The sequence below is a fragment of the Oryctolagus cuniculus genome, chromosome 3 (assembly GCF_051225735.1).
Source record: "Oryctolagus cuniculus isolate XC-2025 breed Fujian yellow rabbit chromosome 3, ASM5122573v1, whole genome shotgun sequence".
NCBI lineage: Eukaryota > Metazoa > Chordata > Mammalia > Lagomorpha > Leporidae > Oryctolagus > Oryctolagus cuniculus.
Window position 1 is genome coordinate 38,583,366 of NC_142869.1, and position 17,132 is coordinate 38,600,497.

At 41.7% G+C, this 17,132-nt stretch overlaps 1 protein-coding gene across 6 annotated transcripts in view; it reads left to right on the forward strand.

Annotated features, from left to right (window-relative positions):
• The window catches only part of TRAK2 (trafficking kinesin protein 2), a 71,691-nt gene that overhangs the window by 22,739 nt on the left and 31,820 nt on the right, over window positions 1-17,132 (forward strand). For 2 of the 6 annotated variants that reach the window (XM_008258966.5, XM_008258968.5), the window contains exons 2-3: window positions 10,713-11,002; window positions 14,728-14,922. In XM_008258966.5, the coding sequence (XP_008257188.1) occupies window positions 10,912-11,002; window positions 14,728-14,922 (286 nt within the window). In that variant the 5' untranslated portion in view covers window positions 10,713-10,911. Of the gene's footprint in view, window positions 1-10,712; window positions 11,003-13,073; window positions 13,216-14,727; window positions 14,923-17,132 lie in introns of those variants that run through there. The other 4 variants (XM_051849285.3, XM_089330065.1, XM_070070389.2 and 1 more) reach the window with 3 other exon arrangements.

Sequence of the window (17,132 nt, forward strand, 5' to 3'; positions counted from 1 at the left end):
GAGCGAGAGCGAGAGAGGCATCCATTCCATTGGTTCACTCCCCAAATGACCGCAATGGCCAGAGCTGAACTGATCTGAAGCCAGGAGACAGGAGCTTCTTCCAGGTCTCCCATGCCGGTGCAGGGGCCCAAGGATTTGGGCCATCTTGTACTGCTTTCCCAGGCTAGAGCAGAGAGCTGGATTGGAAGAGGAACAGCCGGGACTTGAACCGGCGCCTATATGGGATGCTGGCTGCTGGCTGCTGGCTGCTGGCTGCAGGCTGCAGGCTGGGGCTTTAACCCACTGCGCCACAGCTCTGGCCCCCATAAACTTTTATCTTTTATTGTTTTATCTTAAAACCCTGCCCCCATAACTTCTTGAAGAGAAGTTATTAAAGCAGGATTTAACATTTTCCTTGATATCAGGGTCCTAGATTGACATCTCATTATGCTTTGATGCAGTTGTAGATGTGAAATATGAAACAGAATGGCTCCTGGTAATGACTAGATCCTGCTTGCTTGAAAAAAATTCATATTTTTTTTTGCTTTGGGATTATTTGCCTACTTATTGTTAGACCCTCTGAGTGAGGATGCTAACATGTCAAGAGGCACACCCCAAAGACTCAGGGTCCAGACCAGCTGATGCAAAAGCAAGAGGATTTATTCAGCATCTGCGCAGACGGGCCTCCTGAACTCGGGAGTCCAGAGAGCCCCCCCAGCATAGAGCCACACGGTTTATATACCCGCAGCAACCAATCAAAAGCACTATAGTGTCCATGCACACAGCAGTCCAATCCGTGAGCTGATCATGTGAAAGGCATGCGTCTTCTATCCAGTCAGCTACGGGATCACATGGGAGGCATGCACCTCATCGCCATTTTGTTGTTTACTTCTTTAGCAGTCCCTTTCCCTGTCAGCGCCATCTTGTTCACCCTAAGGGGGACGACGTCTCACTCCCTTCGTTCCCCTGGAGGGAGAGCAGCGTCCTGCTTCCCGCACCGTTATTTGAGTATTAGGAGGCATACAAACTGGGTTAGGTCTTAGCACAGCCAGGCACAAGTGTTGCAGCTAGCTAAGCATAGGGTCCCTTATTTTTATAGCTGCACCTAATGTTAGCTTTGGGGGAAAAAGTTTAGGGCTATAATTTTTAAACTTTAATTTTATTTGGGGCAAAGGTGACTTCTTGTTTTTAACAGTGTTAGCTTAAGTCACTCCATCTTGGTTTGATTTTTAAGGTTCTTCACTTATAAAAGTTAAAACTTGGAGAATGCAACCAAGATTGTATAAAAATGCTGTTTCTTTAAAGTTAACCATTGATGTTCAGATGGTTCCTTGTACCTGAAGCCTTCTGTGGGGGCAGCGGTTTGACTCGTCTGCGGGGCGCAGGGCTGCGGAATCATAGACCCCCCGCAGCAGTCACTTGCGTTCTTCTCCAGCTGCTCCTCGTCTCATGAGGAAAGTAGAAGCAGCATCTCTACCACTTCAGTCCTTATCATTTCACATGAGATGCCAGGCTACATTTTTCAATTTTTAAGAGGAATTTATTTTCATTTTATTCGAAAGGCAGAGACAGAGAAATCCTCCATCTGATGTTTCACTCCCCACATGTCCACAGCAGCCAGGACTGGACCAGGCAAAACCCAGAGCCCGGAACTCCGCCTAGTAGTTGAGCCATCACCTGCTCCGTCCCGGAGTGTTCCTAAGCAGGAAGCTACAGTCAGAAACGGAGCCAAACCAAAACCCCAGCACTCTGACAGGGATGCAGGCACCTCAGGCGCCGTCTTAAATGCCTGGATGTTCTTTAAACCTTTCAACCTTAAGCCAAGCACAAGCAATACTTAAAATGGCATCTTTAAATGTATAGGATGGGAAGCCTTGTTCTTGCTTGGTCAATTAACTTTCTTACAGATCTTCTGAAGTGCAAACTCTGCTTAAAACTCTTACCTTGAGAACTTTGTGGATAGGGACAAAGTGTGCTCCCAGGGGAGGGATTCAGCGCTGCTCATCACCTGCACGTGCTGTTTCCCACTCAGCAGTCGGTGCTGTTTGTAGTGTGTTGGCTTCCTATATGTGTAGTTCTAAGGTACCTTTTTTTTTTAAAAAAAGATTTTATTTATTTATTCGAAAGTCAGAGTTACACAGAGAAGAGAGGCAGAGAGAGAGGTCTTCCATCCGCTGGTTCATTCCCCAATTGGCCGCAACAGCCAGAGCTGCGCTGTCCAGAGCCAGGAGCTTCTTCCGGGTCTCCCACATGGGTGAAGGGGCCCAAGCACTTGGGCCATCTTCCACTGTTCTCCCAGGCCATAGCAGAGAGCTGGATTAGAAGTGGAGCAGCCAGGACTAGAACCAGCGTCCATTTGGGATGCCGGCACTTCAGGCCATGGTGTTAACCCGCTGTGCCACAGTGCCAGCTCCTCTAAGGTACCTTATAAAGACTGCAAATCCCATTTTGTCCCTAAAAGCCGTACTAATGATAGATTTAACGGACACAAAAGTATGGAGAGTGCAAAATATGGCAAGTGAGTGAACTACACATATTAAAGGTGTCACTGGGCAATAGGAATGATTTTGAGGACAGCCCCACGGCGTGTGAAAAAAGCTGTAGCTATGCAGTTGACAGTCGACCAGAGGTGACAAGCGGTGACCATCTGAAGTGGCTTCAGGAGAGGGTCACTGCTCAAAAGAAGCCTGGTCAGTCAGGGTTAATTCAGGTGAAGGTTAGACCTTCCCGGCTAAGCCTGGGGAAGGGAAATATATCAGAAAGCACAGATGGCACCAAGGGCTCAGGGCCTTGCCTAATCTCAGGTGAAGCCCTGGTGTGGATTCCTCAGCTGCCAGAGGTTCCTCCCTTCTGCTGGTGAAGATTGTGGCAGGGAGGGGCTGCGGGCGTTCAGTGGTCATCATTTGTAAACAAAACAGGGCAGTTTCTAAAGTGCCCCAGATACAGCCACTGGGAGGAAACGCGGGCTCCCGCCCACCCCCCACCCCCCACCCCCCAAACTTAAACTCCCCTCTTGGGAGAGGAGTTTAAGTTGGACACTTAAACTGATGGATTTAACAGCCTTTGGGAATCCACACTGCTTTTAAGTAGAGCTTACAAGCCCTGGAAGTTTCGTATTTTGAAAAGCCTACCGATGCTTCATTTGAGTGGCAGCAAAAACAGCGACAAAATACTCGCGGGGCACAGACGCGATTTCTTCCAGGTGGGCTTCCCAATCGCTGGGAGGACAGCTGTGCTGGAGGAGCCCAGTGACTTTCCTCTGCACATCCGGGCAGCCGGGCTTGGTCTGTGGTCTCCCTCACCCCACCCATCCCGGAGGTCTGTTTCTCACTGTCCAGGATGGTTTTCTGTGTGTGTGGGGGGGGGGGGGGGGTCCGGTGTGGGGGGACACTCCCCTGCTCTTTACTGAAGGAATGATAAATTCTTTATATACCTAAATGTCTGATTTTTAAAATTCTGGGAGTTGCTGGGTTTTGTGTGTGTGTGTTTGTGTGTGAATTTTAACTATAGTGTAGCCAAATACATTAAAATTAATGAGTCATTGTCAAAATCTATTATTTTACAAAGAAGCACGGTAAATTTATTTTGTTTTTTAAAATGACAGTGTATCCTTTATCTGCCACTGCCTGGGGGAGCTGCTGCTAAATTGGTGATTGGCACTGTTCCCACTTTCCCATGCAGCTCAGCAGCCAACATGTGTTTAAAATTATTCTCCAGAATATCATTTGTAGGGTAAAATTTTAAAATGTATTTCCAATGTGAATGTTTCACTGGATCATTACATTGACTGTAATACTAGGCTCTGCACTCCTACACAGTAAGGTTTCCCAAAGTTGTTATTGCCTTTTCAGTAAACTCTTTTGGCCAGAGTGTCCTGTTTTAAGGAAGTAGCAACATTTTTTTTAAGGCTCAAGGCCTATATTTAGGCACTCACTGTTGACCATTTAGCTCCAAGGCTGTAATAATATTAAGTCATTAGCCATGTTTTCTACAAGCATTATTCATATCACTGACGAGTTTATTCTTTTAATTCTCATTAAATAAATGACTTTGCTGCTTTGTTTTCTCCTAAATGTGCATGAATTGTAAAGGCTGGCTTCTTGTTAGACAGTGCGTGCATGTGCGGTCCTTTCATCGAGAAAAGCAGTGAGGTGGGTCCCAAACAGGACTGACTACAGACTCCTGAAGGAGGGACTAAGAATACCTGTCTGCGAACTAGCAAGCGCACTGACAAAGGGTTTGCGGTTGCCACCGTTTAGCTTAGGACTCTGTGCAAGCTTCTGTTTACTCCTGCCTCTGAGAGATGGAGAGAAAGCAATTGGTGGCACTCAACCAATCACCTCCCTCGGCAGGGGATGTGACTTCTCTTGGCGGAAGATGCTATGCAACCGTCCAGAGTGAGCCTTACCTAGTGCCCAGCAGTGAGGAAGAAGGTACAATAGGAATAACGGTGCTGATAAAGTAATAGCTAGTACTTGCAAATCACTTGCTGTATCCTAAGGCAGAATTCCAAGACTTTACATACATTAACTCATATACTCCCCCCGGCAATGACTCATTGAGGTGGGTGCTATTATTATCCTCTTATAACTCATTTAATCTTTATAATAACCCCATAAATTAGACCCTATTTTTAGGTTCATTCAACAGATGAAAAATGAAGGGGAGAAATTTGTCCAAGTTCACACAACCAGAAAGCGATGGAGTTGGGATTGAAATTTAGTCACTCTGGTTGTTCCAGGATTCTTGTTCTCAACCACTGTGATAAGCTGAATAATGGCCCTCAAAGGCAGATGCTAACCCCCTGGAACCTATGACTGTTACCGTATATAGCAAAAGGGGCTGTGCAGACTTGACTAAATTAAGGGTCTTGAGAAAGAGATGATCCTGGATTATCCTTAAGCGGAATGCCAGGTGTCCCGATAAGAAGGCAGCAGAGAGAGACGGGGCAGCAGAAGGCCGAAGCAGAGAGATTTGAAAATGCTGTGCTGCTGGCTTTGAAGATGATGGCAAAGGCCTTGGGCCAGGGTGTACAGTTCTAGAAGTTGGAAGAGGCTAGGGAATGGGTTTTTGCCTGAACTGCCAGGTCAGGGGAGCCCAGGCCTGCCAATACCTTGGTGCTGGTCCAGTGAAATCATTTCACCCTTCTGACCTCCAGAACTGCGAGATATTAAACTGGTGCTTTCTCAAGTCACCCAGTCTGTGGTAATTCGTTGTAGCAGCCATAGAAAACTATAGAGCCACCATATTGTGCAGAAACAAGCCAAGTGTGGTCAAAGCTTTTTATCGTAAGCACCCTTGCCTCTGAATATATGAAGGCTTGAGTGTTAGTACCAGTCCCCAGCTCTGAGACACTGGTCACTGTGCTGCCTGGAGCACAGCTTCTTAGTCCTCCTCTTTCTGTTTGAAGGTTACTCGGAGCTATTCTGTTCCCTACTCAAACATGGCAGGGACCCAAGAAAAAGTAAGCAGAGCCAAGTGATAAGGAAGCTGAAGAGAGTAAGCATCTGCCTGTCTCCTATATGTCAGCTCCTAAGTGAGGAATTTTTGTTTTTTATTTAGTCCTCGAGGCCCTTCTTATAAAGAGTAGTTATCAGTACCCCTGTCTTAACAACCAGGAAACATATTCAAACATGTGAACTCATGTGCTCAAGGTTAGGAAAGCCATAAGATTAAAATTCAGACTTGTCCAACGTCAAGCTGTGCTAACTGCTCCTCCAGGCTGATGTGACTGAGGAGGCTGGATTAAGTCCAGGGCATGTCCCAAGTGTTTATTCGTTCTAAGGAGTCACCAGGAAGCACGTACCATTGGCAGCTCACCCCTGGCCTGGAGCAGGGCTGCAGTGTGGGCAGGTTCCTGAATTGCCCTGGAGGTTTGCATTCTTCCTGCATGACTCCTAACATGGACTTGGTTCTGTGTTCAACTTGGTTTTCTCTATCTTGAATGCCGGAGTTCAGACCAAGCCATTAACAAAACCTTTGAAGCTAATTAAAAAGCAGTCTCTAGAGCAAAGGCCTGGAGTTGATAGTTGAAACATATATAATTTCTTGTGTTCTTGTGTGATATATATGTAAAAAATAAAAATGATAAACATAGTATCGAACCAACCAGTGTGGGACAGAGTGGTGAATTAAAGGTCCCAAGGTAATCATTAGATTTTCACAATGATCTTTGATTAAAATAGGATTAAATAGTTTGATTAAAATAGGATTAAAAAGTTCTGGGACCAGCATTTTGACGTAGCAGGTAAGACTGCACCTGCATCACTGGCATCCCACGTGGGTGCCAGTTTAAATCCCAGCTGCTCCATTTCCAATCCAACTCCCTACTAGTGGCCTGGGAAAGCAGTGGAAGGTGGCCCAAGTGTTTGGGCCCCTGCACCCATGTGGGAGACCCAGAAGAATCTCCTGGTTTCAGCCCAGCCCAGCCCTGGCTATTGGCAGCCATCTGGAGAATGAACCAGCTAATGGAAGACCTTTCTCTCTCTGACTCTCCCTCTCTGTAACCCTGACTTTTAAATAAATAAATCTTTTTTAAAAAGAAAGAAAGCAAAAGAACCACAGTTCTGCTTCAGAGCCAACTGGCACCAGTCTGGGGAGGTGCTTGGCTTCTTACCTTCCTCTTTCACTTCCTTCACTCTTTTGTCTCTCCCTCCCCCCTCCCTTCCCTCCTTCCAAACAAGCTTGTAGCTTATTGCTTTCTTAGAAACTGAAAATAACTTTTAAGCACAATGTGGGTGTAGAAATTAGAGGACTGATCTTTCTCATCTAAGAATTCCCGTAGAATTCTCTGAAAGTAGTGATCTAAATGTAATATCTAGGGTTGGGTGTTTGGCTCAGGTGTTAAGTCATTGCTTGGGATGCCTGTATCCCATATTGGAGTGCCAAGGTCAGGTCCTGGCCCCTCACTTCCGATCCACCCTGGGAGATGAAGGCTCAAGTATTTGGGTCTCTGCCACCCATTGTGGAAAACTCAGATGGAATTATTTACTGGCTCCTGGCTTTGGCCTGACCCGTCTTGGCTTTTGTGGACATTTGGAGAGTGAACCAACAAATGAAAGATCTGTTTCTCTGTCTCTGCCTTTCAGATAAAATAGAAATAAATAATCTTTAAAAAATATAGCAAATGTAGTGGAAAACTATATAAGAAGTTGATCTAGGAAATCTTTGATTTGAACTAGTGTTTGATGACTGAATTATTTTACTGTTATAGATGAAGGATTGGCAAACTTTGTTCTGTAAAGGGTTACATAGTAAATATTCTAGAATTTGGGCTGTGAGAGTAATCACAATTGCTGAGCTTTGCCATTGTAGTATGGAAGCAAGCAGACAAGTGTGGCAGTGTTCCAAGAAAACTTCATTTGGGGATACTGAAACTTCAGTTTCATATAGTTTTCACATATCATGTACTATTTTCTCTTTCAGAAATTTAAAAATGTAAAAATCAGTTTGTACAGGTTGTACAAAAACAGATGGCAGGCCAGATTTGGCTGTAGGCAGTGGTTTGCTGACCACACACTAGATGACCTGTTACATACTAGCCCATTTATTCTTGTATTTGCATTCCCATTCTATTTTTTGAAAATAGTTCACTAGATTTTTAATCTAGAAATCTGGGTCTTTGGAGTATTAAAATTTAAAAGGGCTTGATAAAGCTAATATGTGACACAAAGACAAATAATAGATAATATTTGGTTGTCTACCCAGAATCCTCACTTCCCCCTGCCCCCAACCCTTTGGGGGCCAGACTCTCAGTTCAGATTTTTTTCAGGTGCTTGGCAGTTGTGTACTTCAGGGAAAGTTGTTTTCTTCTTTCTCTCAAGTTCAAGAGGTTAACTTTTATTGGCTTGATCCAATTATAGTTCTGAACCCGGCAATTCTGGAAAATGAAATATTCAGGTAAGAATTGGATTGCATACAATAGAGTGAGCCTGGAATATGAAGATAAGTTTTTGACAACTGGGATTAAAATTGAAGTACATAAACAAATACATTTGAACTTTACTTCATGTTGTATTGGTTAGAACAGATTACTATACCAGTATATGTATTTTAAGAAAGTAGTTACACATCCAAGAATAAGTGAATCTTAAAATGTCTGTGTATTAAAATTTTATGAACTCAGGGCCGGCGCCGTGGCTCACTTGGCTAGTCCTCCGCCTGCGGCACCAGCATCCCATGTGGGCGCCAGGTTCTAGTCCTCTTCCAGTCCAGCTCTCTGCTGTGGCTCAGGAAGGCACTGGAGGATGGCCCAGGTGCTTGGGCCCCTGCACCCCATGGGAGACCAGGAGGAAGCACCTGGCTCCTGGCTTCGGATCGGCGCAGCGCACTGGCCGTAGCGGCCATTTGGGGGGGTGAACCAACTGAAGAAGACCTTTCTCTTTGTCTCTCTCTCTCATTTTCTAACTCTATCTGTCAAAAAAAAAAAAAAAACACTTTTATGAACTCAGATATAGAAAAATTAAATTTTTCATATGACAACATGAAATTATAAACTCCTTTGAGAAGAACTATTGTTTATTCTGCCTTTTTTTCCTTGTAAAATGTTTTTTTATTTATGAATAGAAATGATAAGCAATAGAATTCCTAACTGCAGAAGTGTTTGAAATTTTGCTAATCTGTGGAAATCTGAAATTCTGTTCTGTACCCACTAAATTCCACTCTTAGTATCACACTTGCTGACCCCTTACAACCAGACTTTGAGTTTAACCTCTTGGCTGAAGTGGTTTCTGGAAGGTCACCATTAATATTATGGTCCACTGCTTCCCTTCTAAAAAATTGCTCCTTTGACGTTTTGATGTTTGATTTTGTTGCCTGCCCCATTTTAGAAATTCCCTTCACTGGTATTTGCTGGCAGTGCTTCTGTGTTCTTCTACCTCAAGGATCAAATTTTCAGTTGCATTTACTCTGCTCCTGTGTTAGTCAGCTTTTCATTATTACCACAAAACACTTTAGATGAGCTACTTCAAAAGGAAAGACGTTGATGTTGGTCCCAGGGTTTGGAAGTTCACAGTTCAAGATCAGGCCCCCTTGGTGCAGTGTCTGGTGAGGCCTTGCCTGGCAGTAGTGGAGTGTGTGGGAGGGAGGATCATGGCAGCCCAGGAAGCAGGGAACAGTGGGTTCAACCTCAGGCTGTTATAATCTCTCTAATCTACCTTCTGAGGGCATGCCCCCAATGATCCAAGGACTGCCATCAAACAGCACCTCCTACAGTTTCCATAACCTCCCAGTAGTGCCACGCTGGGAACCAAGCCTTAACATGTGCCTTTGAGGGACATCAACATCCAAACCAGTCGCTGAATTGTAAGCAGCTTCTCCCTACTTCTTGGGGCACCCCTTTTATGAAACATTTTGTATTTATGATGCGTATTGATAGTAGGTATGAGAAGGAATTAGCCATAAATAGAAGTTACCAGTTGCTAAGTAGAGACTGTTCAGCAGAGACTACCTTTTGATATAAGAAGGCTTATGATTAGAATTGAACAGTTTTCTAGTTAATTGCAGTTCCTACTTTTTTAAGACCATGCATATATATTGTACTACTAAACCATTTTTTTGTGGACATTTTGATCCCTGTTGTGTGTGTGTGTGTGTGTGTGTGCTTTAATCAAAGGACAAAAAACTGTATGAACATCTTTACTCTCACCCACATCTTATGATGTTTTGTGAGTTTATCCATAGTAAAAATTTCTAATGGCAGAGTTACTGAATTGTGATAAATGCACATTTAAGTTTGGTAAACACTGCCAAGTAGACTTTCTGAAATCTTATGCTAATTTGTATTTTATCAATAGAATGTAAGGGTATCACTGTCTCCATACTCTCCACAAAGTAGCATCTACTTTCTCTAATATGTGAAAATATTTGTTTTTGTTTTAATTTTGAGTGATATTGAGCATCCTTTGTCAGTGGTTCTCAACTGGGGACAGTTTTGTTCCCAAGGGACACTTGGCAATGTTTGAAGACATTTCTGGTTGTTAAACTTAGGGAAGGCCTGGGGAAAGGATTCCAGTAGCAGACAGAGGAGAAAAAGGACAAAGGTTCTGCATAGCATCCTGGCATCCTACAATGCACACCACAAAGTCCTATTGCCAGGGTTGAGAAACCCTATTTTGTTTTAATCCATTTCATCTCTTTTGTTAGTTTATTAGGTATCATCCTTGAATTGTTTTATTTGTTGCTTTTGGGTTCATTGTATGTTTACAATTATTGCACTCTACCTTCAGGCAGTATTTTACTATTTCATATGTAGTATAAAAGCCTTACAATAATATAATTCCATTTTTCCCTTCTTGCCCTTTGTGCAGGAATACATTTTATTTCTATCTGTGTTATAGACCGTACAATTTGCTGTTGTTATTTTTAAGCAGTTGATTATCACAACAATATTGAAATGTAATTAACATGCATCAAACTGCATGTTCTGAGTGTACAAATTGGTTTTGTCTCTTAGTCATATTCTCCTGTTCCTTAATACCAACCCCAGGCAGCCACTGATCTGCTTTTTATCACTATAGATAGTTGACACTTTCTAGAAGTTTATATAAATAGAATCATAAACTTGTTCTCTTTTTCTGTTGGGCTTCTTTCTTCCAGCACAATTACTTTGTGATTTTTTTCCGTGTTGTGTGTGTCACTAGAAAAATATTCCTAGTGACAAACATCCCAGGTCATCGGAGTGCTATGATGGGCATGCCGAGTTCCATAGTCACAGGATCTGTTCTTTGTTGTAGGTCATGACTGTCCAGGGTATGGTCATCACATGAGAATATGCACTGCTGCACATGTCACTGCACTCGTCTGAGAAAATCTGTCTAAAGGAAAAGACCCACATGACCAGATCCATTTCTCTCCTGAATGGCTTGATGGATTTCCTCTGCTCTGATTCATACCAAAGCTGTCCTTCTCAACCAAAGCAAGAAAGGATCCTGCATGAGTCAAGCCCAGAATGCCATTTTTACCTCACCAACAGGTGAAGAAAACCTCATGAATAGCAATCACAGAGACTCGCAGAGCATCACTGGTGAGTTCAGCTCAGTAAACCCAAGTGTTGTTGCCTACAAGATAAAATGCAGATGCCTGGCCTGGAAACTGCTCTGATGGACTCCAGCCTGCCTCCCCATCTAGCCTGTTCCTCTCAGAGATAGACTGAACCGGTCTCTCCGTCCCCGGCTCTCTGCCCGCATTGCCAGAATCTCCCTGGTAATGCTGTTCTCGTCTCTGTCTGACTGCCCTGGCCCACGTGACCCTCGACGAGCAGGAGCTGCGTCCCACTCATCCTGTCTCCTCGGGGCCAGGGCACAGAGCCTTGTGTCTGTGTGCCCCGCGAGCCCTTGGCAGCAGTGCCTGGCACAAGAGAGGCTCTCAGCTCTTACAGGTCATGCAGACAGAGGTACAGGCCCTTAACGCTTATCAGCAAGACTGAATTTAAAAAATTAAAAACCTTTCAACTCTCAAAGTTGGTTCTAAAGCTCAACTGCCACAAAAGCTGACTTGGCTGTTTCTAGACTTATCTCAGTTAGCTTGAATATTCATGTTTGCTGAAGATATATTACTATATTTAAATGTGGGATGCTGCTGTAAAACCAGTTGGTGATGTTATGTAACATACAGTTACTGCACAGTACTATATTTCTAAAAATATGAGAAATTCTGAGGCCCTACAAACCCCAAATTATTTTTTTAAAATCAGTTTTGTTAAGACATCTTTATTAAGATGTAATAAAATATACCTATTCTAAGTATATAGTTTGAGTTTTAGCAAATATATACACTCTTATAACCACCAATACAGTCAGGTTATAGAACTTACATTCCACGACAGTTCTCTTGTACCCACATCTCCCTGCGCCTCACCTTTGGCTCCAGGCAACCACCGATCTGCTTCCTACCACTGCAGATTACATTTGCTTGTTCCAGAATTTCATATAAATTGAATCCATGTCTTTTGTATCTGACTTCTTTTGTGCATCGAAATGTGCTTGAGATACTTCCAGTTGTGGAAGTATCAGTAGGTCATTTGTTTTCCTTGCTACATAGCAATTAATCATCTCTGCTGTTGTAGAGGAGAAGCAGTTGTGGCCAATAAAGAATGCGTATGATTGTGTTCCAGTAAAGCCTGATCCACAAAACCAGATAGGCAGCATGCTGGGCAAGTGATGTGAAGATGGGGATGATGCTTTGAGTATGATGAGGGAAGACCGGTTTTGAGGCCATGTTCAGGATAAACAGGGGAGGCCTGAACCTTGAAGGAGGTGGTGTAGCTGGAAGAGAGAAGTAGGCGTATGTAAAAGACATTTGAAAACAATAAGGTAGAGAAGGACTTGTGAAGCTCGGGTGACCATGAGAGTAAAAAAATAGTGCATCAGAAATATGAAAGCAGTGCGAGGGGCTGGTCTGAAGAATATTTAGTTCCATCAACTAGACCTGGATAGCACACTCATTTTGAAAATTGCTTTTTGTAACTAGGGAATTGGTGACCTTGAATTTTCACAAAATTTCATTAGTACTTATTCTAAGGTATGTCGTGTTGTTCTTCATTTTCATTGTACCCTTGAATGCCTGATTGTCTGTTTTTAGCTCTGTATGTATTTGTGGTCAACTTCACTTTCTGCAACTATTACAATGACAACTATGTATGTAGTATATGCATGGCAGGAAAAACGTGGATAATCACAGGAATTTGTAGTAACAAACTGGGTATATTTTCCGGGTTCTTATTAAGAGATCTGTCAAGGACTGAGAGCTGCTTTAGATGCACCTCATCTCTGCGTCTGTGATGTGGAAGCCACTGCTTGTCCCTCTGGGTGATTGGGGGTGTCTGATGTTGCCAGCCCTCTCCTGTTTGACTTGTTAGATTGTCACTGTGAAGGTCAAGTGGTAGGAAGGTACTTTTTATGGTTTGTTTACTTAAGCTGTGCTTTGTTCTCCAGTTTGCCAGAGAGAGCCTCTTTATACACCCACAAAGGAAATGCCAGATCTTTTTTAAAGATGAGGGGATGAATATGACATCCTGTATTTTCTCTATCTTAAGCCCTACTATTTTCAACATGTTCAACAGGATAACTTTTTTTTTTTTTTTTTTTTTTTTTTTTGGTAAGCTGCTGAATTTGAAAGGTGTTTGGTAGTAGGAAGTGTTAGGAACAGGAAGTCAGTAGCAGACACATAAAGGCAGACAAGCCGAGCTGTATCAGCCACAGCGTGTAGGTGAGACAGTAGTGACGGGAGCAGTTTTCAGTAAGTACCTGTGTGGGCCAGTGTTGCTCTGGGGGTCTTCATTGTTAACTTATTTATTTAACTGTGACTCTGGTAGATGATGTCCTTTGTTTTACAAATGGGGGGAATGAAAACTCAGAAGAGAGAAGTCATAAGGAGCCTAGCACTCCTTAGGAATGGAAGAGTCAGAATTAGAAGCTAGATACAATGCTGATGCCTATATCCTTTCCAATATTGAGAATGAAAAATAGGATAATAAGTAAGGTTGGCACTCAGAGGAATTAGGAGCTATGTAGGACTACTATGGCATATTAGAGACATGGGGTGTAGGAACTTGTCTTCTAAGACACATGGCCAGCCTTTGTCTTGTGACTGACTACACAGATCACTAGAGAGCTTTGCAGTCCAGTGGGCACAGAGCTGGGGACTGTGACACAGATCTGCTGGTCTTCAGCAGGTCACTCACCTTCTAAGTTGCAGTGTCCTTGTCTACACGGCAGAATTGACAGTTGAGGCATCTCCCACTTTTAATAGACCATAATTATTATTTAGATGCTATAGTAATAGAAGACTTGATTTGATCTTTAGGTCTAAAATCTCGTTAGTATAATAATAAAATAGCTAGCATTCAGCACTTCCACAGTGTAAATATTTTTCATGCCTTTTTCTCACTTGATTCAAACAACAGCTCTGGAGGTAAGTATAGGTTACTGTCACCTTCTCCATTTTACAGAAGAAAAATGAAGACTTAGAGGTTAAGTAACTCACCCAAGGTCACATTCCTGTCCGTGCAGAGCCAGGACTCAAACCCAGGACTTCACGACCTGTAGATTGGTGATCTTTATCACTGTATCATCCTAAGCTGTGTTCTGTGAAGGCTGAGAAAGAGTTCTCAAATTTTTTTTCCTTTCACTTCAGATTTCCTTCTCACATATTTAGAGCTTGAAATGTACTTTATCTTGAAAATAAAAAGGGTAAAGTACTTACTCCAGTGCCAGTGATCAGTAAATGTTAATGCTATTTTTCAAAAAATTCTAGCTTCTGTGAGAATATACTAAAATGTAATTTTCATGGATTTTGAAAAATCCTCCTACATAATTGAAATTTTTGTTTTTTCAAGTATATAGTTTTATCCCTTTTGAACTGGGAGTTTATCCCATTTAGAAGTGGTTGTTTTGTGTGTTGTGTTCTCCCCTCAAACATATAAGTTGAAATCAAACCTCTTTTAAACAATGTTAAATAAATTGGTAATAATGAAATAAGAAATTTGCTTGAATTCATTTTAAACTTTAAAAATGTAGTTATACCACTCAGTAATATATGTTTAAATAGTGTGTAATCAAAATTTATGGTATGATTTTTACTTTAGAAGCTCTCTTATTAAAGGATATGTTAATAAAAATCATTGGTGAAATGATCTTTTGTAACATTTCTTTGGTTGTCCAATTTCATGACAGTAATTTCACTGATTTTTCACAATAGCCTAGAAAACTGAAATATACTGGATTCATTTACCCAGATTCTCCTTTTTAGATGTCTGCTCCAACGAGGATCTCCCTGAAGTTGAGCTGGTGAGTCTGCTCGAGGAACAGCTACCACAGTACAAGCTAAGAGTGGACTCACTCTTCCTGTATGAGAATCAAGACTGGACTCAGTCCCAGCCCCAGCAGCAACATGCATCTGAGGCCCTCTCGCCAGTCCTTGCTGAAGAGACGTTCCGCTATATGAGTGAGTACTTTGTACCCTCTTAGAGTTTGTCTGTTGAACATGGGTGTCATGATACTGACTTGTAAAAGATTTGACCAAGGGACCAGCATTGTGATGTAGCAGGTTAGGCCGCCACCTGAGACACCACTTCCTATATGGGCACCATTTCCAGTCCTTTAGTAGTTGTTGCTTGTGTATGCCAGCTCGTACTGGAACTGTGTCTGTCTGAATGCAGAAAGTTTGTCCTCTTTATACTTCAGTGGCTAGTGTTACAGGCATACTTAGATGTCCCCATTTTTTCCATCTTGTACTTGATATTTTCCTCAGGCTGAATAGAAAAGGAGTTTTCTTAGGAAGCAGTGAGATTATTTAAAGTTGTCAGATTGCTTCCTATCTGTCAGTTTGCTATCCTGAGCTATAACTCTCTGACTCGTATTTTCTCTATTCAACACTGTCACAGAGTTTATGCCAGTCATTAAGAAACCTAGTTCTTTGGTCTATAAGTAATATGCAGTTATAATAATGCCAGGCAGAAGTTATTGTTCACTGTATGATCAGCTCTGTTATTTACTTAAAGAGGCTGAGCAGATATGTCCTGAAAATAGGTCTGTTTTCATACCAAATTGTCAGAAATGACAAAATTAAATAGAGGAATTTTTTAAAGGACTTAAAAAATTATTTATTTGAAAAGCAGAGGTATAGAGAGAGAAAGAGAGAGATCTTTCATCTGTTGGTTCACTCCCCAAATGGTACAACTGCCAGGGTTGGGCCAGGCCAAAACCAAGAACCAGGAGCTTCATCCAAGTCTCCCACATGGGAAGCATGTGCCCAACTACTTGGGCAATCCTCCACGGCTTTCCCAACCTCCTTAGCAGGGAGCTGGATCATAAGTGGAGCAGCCTGGAATAAAACCAGTGCCTATATCGGATGCCAGTGTTGCAAGCAGTGGCTCAACAGCTATGCCACAATGTCAGTCCAAGTAAAGGAATTTTTAAATTTTAAAGTATGGAGACCTATTTTACATTTGACTTCATTCCAAAAATCTGCATGAAGGCTGAGCTGGCTTTTTTTTTTTTTTTTTTTCACTTCATTTGTTAGAAAAGTGTTGTATGCCTAGTAGCTGTTAGAATATATAATTAAATTTTTTAGTTCAACACTCATATGTTTGTGAAATTCCTTTAATTTTAATTAGACTAGAGATTTTATTTGATCTTAGACATTTTCCCATCCAATGCTTCAGTGTTTTCAATGCCAGATTGTCACTGGAGCATGATTGTTGTGAAATACTCATTTGCATGATAATCATTAACTTGCTTGTAGTTTCCTAGAACTTTTACTGTTCAAAAAAAAAAAATGAGTAAGCATGTTTAGACTTGAAATATTCCAAAGCCCAAGTAAAACTACATTGTTGTACTCACTTTTTCTGTTAAATAGTAAGACTAAGGCTCTCTGTGTTTTCTTAACTTCTTAGGTAGAGAAATTACTTGCTTGAAATTTTCTGGAAAATTTTGTTTAGAAGAAACACTATTTTTTATGTCCATTTCCTTTTGCTCCTTGAGTTTTCAACCTTGTGAGAGCTTTCAAACTGAAATTTCATCAGGATAAACTTAGTTTATCATTATTTTGATAAAGTGACACAGAAATTGCCCCTTGGTTTACAAGGCCCCTGATGGGTGGAACTATAGCTAAAAAGATCTCTTAGATCATAATTCAATGGAGTTACTTTTAGGATGAATTGTCAATGAAAATACAAGAAAATAAAGGATATTTAAGTTCTAAAATACTTTTCAAGACTTTATACAAAATCTCAATGTTAAGGAAACAATCTAGAACTGGAGATCAATAGGATAATGCAGATCCCTCTGTTAAGGTTCTGAAAAGTTCCTCTTCCTTTAGTCTGCAGTACTATCGTCATTTTAGTAATTTGAAAATTGTACTATATAGGATGCATTTAAAATTATGAAACAAATAAGCTAAGATTATAATTGATCTGCTAATACTTTATCTCTGCTCTGTAGTCTCACTGTCATTTTAAAGGTATCAATTCTTTGGGTTAATAGTTCAGTCAAATATACATAAACATGAATTTGCATCTTACGAATGTAAAAGATAAATGATTTACTTTATTTATCAAATTGGCCAGGGCTTACAAGCAAAATAGAAAATATTCTTCCCTACGGTTTTCTCTCCCCCTGAGATTTCTTACATACCCTGGCAGGCCATCCTAGGGT